This window comes from Carassius gibelio, chromosome A23 (genome assembly GCF_023724105.1).
Source record: "Carassius gibelio isolate Cgi1373 ecotype wild population from Czech Republic chromosome A23, carGib1.2-hapl.c, whole genome shotgun sequence".
NCBI classification, from domain to species: domain Eukaryota; kingdom Metazoa; phylum Chordata; class Actinopteri; order Cypriniformes; family Cyprinidae; genus Carassius; species Carassius gibelio.
In genome coordinates, this window is record NC_068393.1 from 3,637,407 (window position 1) to 3,647,407 (window position 10,001).

The window sequence follows — 10,001 nt, forward strand, 5'->3', positions numbered from 1 at the left end:
TACAATTCTAATACGTTTTTCCTTTTATTTTTGGAAAATTAAAATGTTCTGTAGGATTTTGAGAGAGAGAGAGAGAGAGAGAGAGACTCGTTTAATGGGCTCCTCACATCACAGGGTTATTAAAAATAAATAACATTAATAAAGTGTCTCTGAATACCTTAATTAAAAACGTTTTCATTATTAACAACCGCGCATGTACCTTGGGCCTTTTATTTTGCTTTAGGTTCGACTTAACCGGAAGTTTCTTTCTTGTTTCACACATGGCCTTTACGTAAAAAAGATTGGACTTGTGACTGAGCGGACGTTTAGGTATGATCAGTTCAACGGTTTGCATCTATTTTATGACATATATATATATACCCGTTTCGCTGTTGGTGATTGTTTGTTTATATTATTCTCTGAAAACAGACTTTCTAGCTTAATCATACAGTGCCTTACTTTAATATCTTATTAATATAACGCAAGTCTTTTATACTGTATTCAATTTATTTATTTATTTCTAACCCACAACTTTCTAGTGCTGATAAAATGCTCTTATGACATAGACAGATGCTAATTGCTATTACCAGTCTCATTTACAATAGTAATATAATGACACCTGTTTTAAACAGATATGGCAGGAACAGATATGGACCCTGAGGTGGCTCGGGGCTTGTTTGAGGAAGGAGCCACGCTTGTTTTACTGGGTGTTCCCGAGGGAACAGAGTTGGGACTTGACTACAAAACCTGGACTTTGGGTCCTCGGTTCCGTGGGGTGAAGATGATTCCTCCGGGACTTCACTTCCTCCACTACTGCGCCACTAACTCCAATGAAGCGTGTGCTGATATCGGCCCCAAAACAGGCCTGTTTCTGTCCCTGAAACCCCGGGAGGTGCTTGTAGCCCACTGGAACAAGAGAGAAGAGGATTTGGAGTTCTCCCAGGACCCAGAGGAGGCCGAGCGCATACGGGCCAACCTCCGAGAACTGGACGGCTTCCTGGGCCCCTATCCCTACGACACGCTCCGCAAGTGGGTCTCCCTGACCGACAGACTGAGCCAGGAGGTAGCCATCGCCCTGCAGCCCCTCAGCGGGAGGGTGTGCGCCTTCAGCGACGTCATCCCAGAGCTGAGGCTGACCCACACTAAAGACCGCGAGGAGCAGAACCTGCCCCGCAACGATCAGGAGTGTCAGAGCATGAAGGAGGGGCTGGACAGGCTGCCACGGATGAAACTGAGGGAAGGCACAGAGCTGCGCTTTTCCAACATTCCCAAACATGCGTATCCTCCGGGAGCGACGCCTGCTCAGATCACCCAGTATAGTATGGATTGGAGTTACGCTCTAAGCTGCGTGCTGGAGAGCTATTATAAAGATCAGCCGCTCAATATACTGGGTGAGCACTGGTGAAACCAAACATCCTGTCAAACCTGAAAGGATGCTCATTTTGTTATAAAAAGCCCATAAATGTAATTGTATTCACATCTAGTTATGTAGCTTGTGGCTTTGTGATATTATACATTGTCACTGGTTTCGATCGAGACAAGGGGAACGTTTAAAAATCTAGTAAATCTAGTTTGTGTACTGAAATATTGACTGATAATACGTCACTGTTTGTCTCCATGTTCGCAGGAGAGCTGCAGTTTGCCTTCGTTTGTTTCCTGGTGGGGAATGTGTACGAGGCCTTCGAGCACTGGAAAAGCCTGCTGGCTCTGCTGTGCCGCTCCGAGGAGGCCATGAAGGAGAGGAAGGAGCTGTATCTGGGCCTCATCGCTGTCCTCTACCATCAGCTGGGAGAAATCCCTCCGGACTTCTTCGTGGACATCGTGTCCCAGAACAACTTCCTCACCTCCACACTTCAGGTGCAGTTCACTCACAGTTTTCTCCTCTCTCATCCCTGGCCTTTTTAAACAGTAACATCATGAAGGTTACGACAATAATAGTGAATAATGAAAGATTTGAGAGAGATAAGCCTTGGTGTCCAGGTGGAGTAAAGCTACTCTTTCTCAATGCCTGCTGTTTGATGTGGGAATATGTCACAGCATGGATTCAGAATGGGTTGAAATGCTGGATTAATGCCGGACGTGTTTGCTGTCGTGATCAGAGATTGGTCTTTGTCAGTCAACATGTATACTGTTATGCATTTACCAAATTGTCGGTGTTTGTCAGTCTGATGTTTTTAACATCTTTTCTTTCTGCGGTGCATTTCAGGACTTCTTCCAGTTTGCCAGCAGTCCCGGAGTCGACAGCACGTTACGGAAAAGAGCAGAAAAGTTTAAAGTCCATCTGACCAAAAAGTTTCGTTGGGACTTTGATGCAGATCTTGATGAATGTGCTCCAGTGGTGGTGGAGCTTCCCGAGGGGGTCACGGTGGACTGATGCTGCTTCACCAGGTCCACGTCACTGTGTTTGAATATGCAGCTTTATATTGTTTTCACAGACTCATTCCTCAGATACTCCAGCATCTGGATATTATCCTGTCACTTCCTGAAGAAATATTGACCTTTCCGATGTATTAATTAAAGCTAATTATTTCAGTTGGTCACTCTTTGGGTTTTTGTGACTCTGAAAACCATGTGTGAGCACTAGAGGGCAGGCCAGTACAGGTGTAAGTCCTGCTCTTCACAGCTTCGGCTTGTCTGCATGTGTGTCTGACTTTGCAATATCATCAGCACAACACACAGAGCTCAACCTGCCACTCTTTTCAAAGCTACGCTGTTTATTAGAGGTGTTTCCCAAGACAAACATCACTATTAATAATGCTCACAGAAGTATTAAGTGTCAACATGAACTGGAATCCTACATTTGAAGCTTCAGTTTTTTTATGATAGTTGGGAATGGCTGATTTCATGATTTTTATTGTTTGGCACAACTTAACATTTTCTTGGCATCAGTTATTATGTTTTTAATTCGTTGCACTGATTTCAATCAGGTTTTCTGTTTGTTTAACTGAGTCAAGTGATATTTTTTCGTCTTCAGTAGCAGGAGGCTGTCCATCACACTGAGCTTTTTACTCCATTCAGGGTTTTTATCAATGGCGCTGCCAAAGCAAACACAGACCCCCTTTTTCCATCACAATCCCACCAAATGCAAACAGTCCAATTAAAAAACTGGACTATATATCCAATTGTCAGTAGATTTATTTCGAAGCACTGAAACTTGAACATCATAACTCTTAATAATCTCATAGTTTTGCTCATGTCTCCTGTATTCCAGATTCTTCTTCAAAATGTATAATGCCTTAGAGAAAAATACTAAACAGTGCTCAGATTTGCCAATATGCAATCAAATCAGAGGATTTGATACAAATGTAAATATTCATCATTATGTCATACACATTTGTTTTGTAATTATATCATCAACAGAGTGAAACATAGCCACTATGTTAAGACTAGAGCTAGTTTAACCAGCTAGCAGCTAGCCAAGAGGTTCTGATTCAGATTGGGCCAATCAAACGTTTTCTAGCTGACTTCAGAGAGTTATGACCAGTCTTGAAGAAGACAAACTAGTCTAAGCAGTTTATGCAGCCGGCCCTAGTCATCAGTGTTTAATTTGATCTCATTTATCTGTTTATGAGACAAAGTTAATACATAAATCAACTATTCAATGAATCTGTAAACTAGTTAAAGGTTCACAGATCGTTAGTCAACTCATGTACTGAATCACTCGAGCGTTAACTATACGCGAAGCAAACAAACTACAAAACACTTAGGAAAAAGTGCTATACCAACTTAGCTTGTAGTGTAATTAGCTGTTTGAAAACAGTTTTAAGATGTAGTTGATGACATTTATACTAGCCACATCACTTCCACAGGAAGATTCAATTACTTTTTGTTTCTGCACAAATTTGTTTCAGCATTATTCCAACCCCTTTCCTGAAGGCCACACACCACATTTTGGTCGTCTCACATTTTATAATATACTATATCTGAATAAGGACTCTGTCTTCACTGTTGATACAGCTACTGACATTATGACAGTGTGGTGTGATTGAAATAATAATTACGACATTTGGAATCCATGTTTTGCATAGAAATGAATACCAATAAATTAATGAGCAGCCAAATAAATGTCGATCCTGCCCACTTGTGAGAGCGGAGTTGTTTTGAAATGGCTCTTTCTGAGTTATAGTCTCGTTTGTGAGGGTCAGATGAGAGAACAGGCTAAAGGGCTGACATGTGTCAGTCAGCATTAACTAGTCTTTGGTCTGCTTTGTCTCTCAGACACTTTCAGAAAGAAACTGTCACTGCCTGCATGCGGAGCTCAGCTCGTAATCTAAATGCACGCCTCTGTCCCTCTCTTTCCCATAATCCCTGTGGTTATAATAGATGGGTGGAGTTAAATGGATGCTTCTTTCTATAGCTTTCCCTTTCGTCCCAGGGAGCCAAAGAGCCAGCTGCATGCCTTTCCTGCTATAAACCTACAAAAACAGGTTGATGGATGTCTAGATTATTCATTAGGCTGTGTGTTATTTTCCCAAAATTACTCAAAAAACACACACTACATCTGGACGTGCAGCTTTGATATGTTTTGAGATATGAGTCTTTAGCAGTGCTGTTGTGCAGAATCCTTCTGTTCGTGGACCTCTGGAGGGTTTGACTGATGTATTCAATACTGTTTGCTTTTCATATGGTTGCTTTCTAAAAAATCCACTTTTAATGAAGTACAGAGAAAGTGCAGATTGGAGTTCAGTTGACATTATTAGATGTGACGTGTCTGACAAAGTGCTTGTGCGTGCTTCTCAAACAAGGCTACATCTTCGTCAACAGTTACATCAGATAAATAATCTGTGTTTATTACAGAAATTTGGATCACAAAGTCTGCAGACATTTCCACACATTTCTGGAAATTCACTCATTCATTCTGCTCAAAGAGTTACTCCACCCCAAAATTAAAATGTTGTCATTAATCACTTACCCCCATAGCGCTCCAAACCCGTAAAAGCTTCATTCCTCTTTGGAACACAATTGAAGATGTTTTGGATGAAAACCACAAGGCTTATGACTGTCCCATAGACTGCCAAGTAACTTACACTGTCAAGGACTAGAAAAGTATGAAAAGCATTGTCAGAATAGTCCATCTGCTATCAGTGGTTCAACCATAACGTTTGGAGCGGAAATAATACTTTTTGTACGCAAAAAAAAAACAAAAATAATGATTTTATTCAACAATTTGTCTCATCTGTCTCTCCACATTTTCTCTCTCCATTTTGGAGAATATGAGCTGAACGCAAGCAACTTACGCTCTTCTGTGTCAGCCGCACCACAAGGATACATTTTCTACGTGTATTTATGCTTAGATTTGAATGAAAACGGCACATCTGTGCAGCGCGGCTGACACAGAAAAGAATCCAAAGCACAAAGTTGATGTATTCTTTCAGTTACCAGCATGAATCTTCTCTATGACGAAGCGGATATCTTCCTCTATTGGAAGGCAAATCAAAGTAGTTTCGCTTTCACAACTTTAATTTATATATATATATATATATATATATATATATATATATATATATATATATATATATACATTTTTATAACATATAACAGTTTTTTCCTTATTTAACTGAAGAAAGTTCTGGCACATTCAACTATTAATTTCATCAATGCATTGGCAGAGGGAGTCAATGGGGTTGTAGTCATTTGCAGATAAGGCTAGGTAAATCTGGGTATCATCAGCATAGCTGTGATAGGCAATTTGATTCTTTCTCATTATTTGACTTAGTGGAAGCATATACAGGCTAAACAAGAGCGGTGCAAGAATTGAGCCTTGTGGGACTCCGCATGTCATGGACGTCCACTTAGACTTATGCTCTCCTAGACTCACATAATAACCTCTCCCTTGTAAGTATTTCCTGAACCATTTGAGTACCATCCCAGAAAGCCAGACCCAGTTTTCCAGTCCCTCTAGTACTATGTTATTATCGACAGTGTCAAATGCATCACTGAGATCTAGCAAAACCAGCACCAATATTTTGCCAGAGTCACAATTTAAGCGAATATCATTTATTATCTTAATGAGTGTTGTCTCTGTGCTGTGATGTGGTCGAAAACCAGATTGAAAATTGTCCAGGTATCCATTTGAGTTGAAGTATTTGTTCAGCTCATGAAAAACTACCTTTTCTATAATATTGCATATAAAAGGAAGATCAGATATTGGTCTAAAATTGCTCAAAATGGTGTTATCAAGATTGCTCTTTTTCAGGAGGGGCTTAACAACTGCAGATTTTAGGGAGTTTTGAAATGCCCCAGAAAGAAGTGAGGTGTTCACGACTTCTAAAAGATCTGCTTCTAAGCAGTTAAGCACACTTTTGAAAAAAGATGTGTATCAAGATAGCAGGTTGACGATTTTAGGTGCTGCACTATGTCTTCCAGAATTTTGCTATCATTTCAAAAATAGACGTAGTATCTTTTTGATATTGTGGCCGAATCTGTCTGACCTCTGCATTGCTTGAGGATGTGTTAATCTCCTTCCTGATATTGATGATCTTCTCAGAAAAGAAGGAAGCAAACTCATTGCATTTGCTGTCTGAGAGCATTTCACTGGGAATCTGACTTGGGGGGTTTGTCAGTCTCTCAACAGTGGCAAAAGTGTTAAGTGTTAAGTTACTGTTCATAAGGTCTGAGAAGAAATTCTGTCTAGCTGTGGCTAGTTTCACATTAAAAGCATGAAGGCTGGTTTTATAGATGATATAGTGAATTTCAAGTTTCGTCTTCCGCCACATCCGCTCGGCTTCTCTGCATTGTCTTTGCATAGTCTGAACAGCTGTTGATCTTCTCCAAACTGATTTCTGTCTGTTTGTTTTCTTACTGACTATTATTGGAGCAATATCATCAATAACATTCTTTACTTGTGAGTTGAAGGAATCAAGGAGAATATCAACAGAGTCTGCAGAAATGCTTGGTGTTAAAGGGGGGGGGGGGGTGAAATGCTATTTCATGCATACTGAGTTTTTTACACTGTTAAAGAGTTGGATTCCCATGCTAAACATGGACAAAGTTTCAAAAATGAAGTTGTACGTTTGAAGGAGTATTTTTGTACTCTTTCCGGTTTGTCACAAGTTTCGGAAAGTTTTTTTTAGAGTATGGGTCTGTGTGACGTTAGATGGAGCGGAATTTCCTTATATGGGTCCTAAGGCACGTCTGCCGGAAGAGCGCACGCTCCCGTATAGCAGAGCACTGAGAGGCTGATCACAGGCATTCACTGATTCAGAGCGAGAGCGTCGCGAAAAGTCACCAAAGAAGTGTGTTTTTGGGTGCCAGGGCAAGACAACCCTGCACAGATTACCAAAAGAGAAACAGCATTAAGGGACCAGTGGATGGAGTTTATTTTTACAGAGCATCGACGGAGTTGGTCAAGTGTTTCGAAGATGCTTGTTTTACAAACAAGGCCCAGTTTGACGCCGGATTTGCGTATCGTTTATTTCTTAAGGATGATGCAATCCCAACGAAAAAGGGTCACGATCGTGTGTTGGAACTGCAGGCGGTGAGTAAAACTGCTTCAAATATTTCTGTGTTGTTAACTTAGCTATCGGCACATAAGCACATCAAGTAAACCTTGTACACCTTTAAAAAAAAAAAAAAAGACGACATAAAGTGGAACTTAGTCATTTTCCAAAACCGCTAGTTGTCACAGCTTCCAAACGCTCTCAACGCAAAAGCCTACTCGCGCTAGTGATTCTTTAGCTCCGCCCACACGTCACGCCTCCAGATGCTCGTGTTTTTCCAAAATAAATCGGCACAGGCTATTTTTCTCTTATAAATATAATAAAACTAAAGACTTTTTGGAGATATGAAGGATGCACTACTACTCTATAGGTACTCAAGATTAACAGGATATTGAGTGAAAATGAGCATTTCACCCCCCCTTTAAAGATATAGCCTCCATAAATAGTACACTTGTGTTCTCATTTATGCATCTCCTTCTGACAGAGACAGATCTAGATTCAGTGGTAGCAGAGATCAATATATCAAAGGAAATACAGAAGTGATCAGATAGTGCTACGTCCTTAGTAACAATGGATGAAATGTATAGACCCCTACTGATAATTAGATCCAGAGTGTGTCCACCTTTGTGTGTGGGTCCATGCACATGCTGAATCAGGTCAAAAGTGTTTAGAACCGTTAACTTTTCTTTTGTAGTTTTGTTTTCTGCATTATCTATGTGAATATTAAAATCCACTGCAATAGTGTGCCGAAGTTATGATGTCACTTTGTAGGCCAAAACGAATGGGAATTTTTGAATGGGTTTTTGCTAAATCGCCTGAAATAAGGTCTGTGGTTTAAAAAGCCTCTACATATTTTCACGTTTTGATCTACGACATAAAACACACCAGTTATAACCTGCTTAGATTTTTTTAAACTTTATTGTGTCTTAAAAACGGTGGTTGCTAACAAGTTGCTAAAAGGGACTACATACTTTGGCAGGGACTTTAGACGTCATCAAGACAAACATCAAATCACTCACTAGCCCGCGTTTCAGCCTCACGTTCAGTTTACCTTTCAGTTAATATACATAACGTTATATGTGTAGTCTTTTCAAGTTGTAGTTTTTACAAATATTATTGTACACAGAATTCTGTGATATTAAGGTAACCAATTACCAGTTCTTTATTTCTGTGGAGAGACTGTAGTTTGACAATGGTGTTTTGTTTTGTCCCGAGATGCAAGCACAAGTCGTCGAATGAAAGATGCTCGGTTTACCGTTTTCCGTCCGATGTTACCCACTTATAATAATATGATTGTATTTGTAAACAGCATTGGTTAAGGCATTAGGTTATAATGATAATAAATGATCTTTATTTTAGTAGTAAATGTATTTAAATGTATTTAGTTGTAACTATATTTAATGTGCTACAGTATATAAATGTTGACAGATCAATGAAGAAGATTAATGTAAATGCTGAAAAAACTCCATTGTAATATAATACAAATATTTTATTGTGTGATTTTCCCCCACTCCACTTTGTAATTTTAATCTGTAAAGGTGTAACCTTCATAAAACTAACATTGCTTATTTTGAATTTATCCTTAGACGAGCTGACCGGAAGCCCAGTGTCCATTCTCGCATCTGCAGCTTGTCATTTTCCTGCAGGGGAAAAAATTGTTTTTATCCACAAACGATGTTCCCACTGGACAAATTTTGGAAGATCATTCATACTCCCTGAAATGTTCAACCACCCATTGTAGCAACAATGTAATCTTTCCCTGTAGAGACCTGTTGTGTGAATTATCAGTTTTTGCAATTGGTATATAGTTTGTTTTCAGTTTACTTATTTTATGAAAATAAAGATGTTTACTACAGCTCTTGCTGTAAGGTTTCTGTGGCTCAGTTATTAGAGCATTTTATTAACAGTTCAATTCCCAGAGAAAAAGTTGCCTGTCTGACAAATACCAAAAATTAAATGTTAAACTATTGTATACTACTTGTATACTATTGTAACTACACTCACAGTAATGTAAATGTGAAATTAAATTTACTACACTGGCTCTCACATTGGGGCTTGTGGATTACCAGGTAAAAATATATAGAAAATGTTAACAAAATGAGTATATATGGTTTATTCAGGGAACGTATATGGTTTATTTATATTATATTATATTATAATAAGCATTTGTTGATGCTATTGGACAATTCTCTTTAAATTCAGCATATTTAATTATATACAACTATTATATTAAATGTTTGGAATTTAACTGTGTTATGCTTGTTCAGAGATTGTTTGTATAGTTATCTTAAATACATAGAACACTATTATTAACGTTATCCCTCCCTAGTTTTACTTAGCAAATGGTATGCAAACATACAATCAAACATAATAACATGAAAGATAATCTTTACAGTTTATTTGGGGCACAATGATAAGGCATAATAATCTTAAACACAAAGAAAATAATATTTATATAAAATAATAAATGAATAAATAAAACATTAACAAAAGATTTAAAAAAAAAACCTCAGAGACAAACATAAACAAAATTAGTTTCTAACATTTTTTTAAAAAACGAATAGGCAATATTCTCATGGAAAA

General features: G+C 38.7%; 1 protein-coding gene across 1 annotated transcript; it reads left to right on the plus strand.

Moving 5' to 3' along the window:
* Positions 1-205: 205 nt before the first annotated feature.
* aar2 (AAR2 splicing factor) lies at positions 206-2,511 on the plus strand. Its single transcript, XM_052540893.1, has 4 exons — positions 206-309; positions 612-1,370; positions 1,607-1,836; positions 2,186-2,511. Exons 2-4 carry the CDS (start codon positions 614-616, stop codon positions 2,351-2,353), a joined length of 1,155 nt encoding a protein of 384 aa, XP_052396853.1. The 5' UTR covers positions 206-309; positions 612-613; the 3' UTR covers positions 2,354-2,511.
* Positions 2,512-10,001: the final 7,490 nt, after the last annotated feature.

Bases quoted from the DNA above. Each gene is read 5' to 3' on its own strand.
- aar2 (XM_052540893.1), top strand. From the start codon at position 614: ATGGCAGGAACAGATATGGACCCTGAGGTGGCTCGGGGCTTGTTTGAG. The intron at 1,371-1,606 runs GTGAGCACTGGT...CCATGTTCGCAG, and splicing joins TCAGCCGCTCAATATACTGG to GAGAGCTGCAGTTTGCCTTC. The intron at 1,837-2,185 runs GTGCAGTTCACT...GGTGCATTTCAG, and splicing joins TCCTCACCTCCACACTTCAG to GACTTCTTCCAGTTTGCCAG.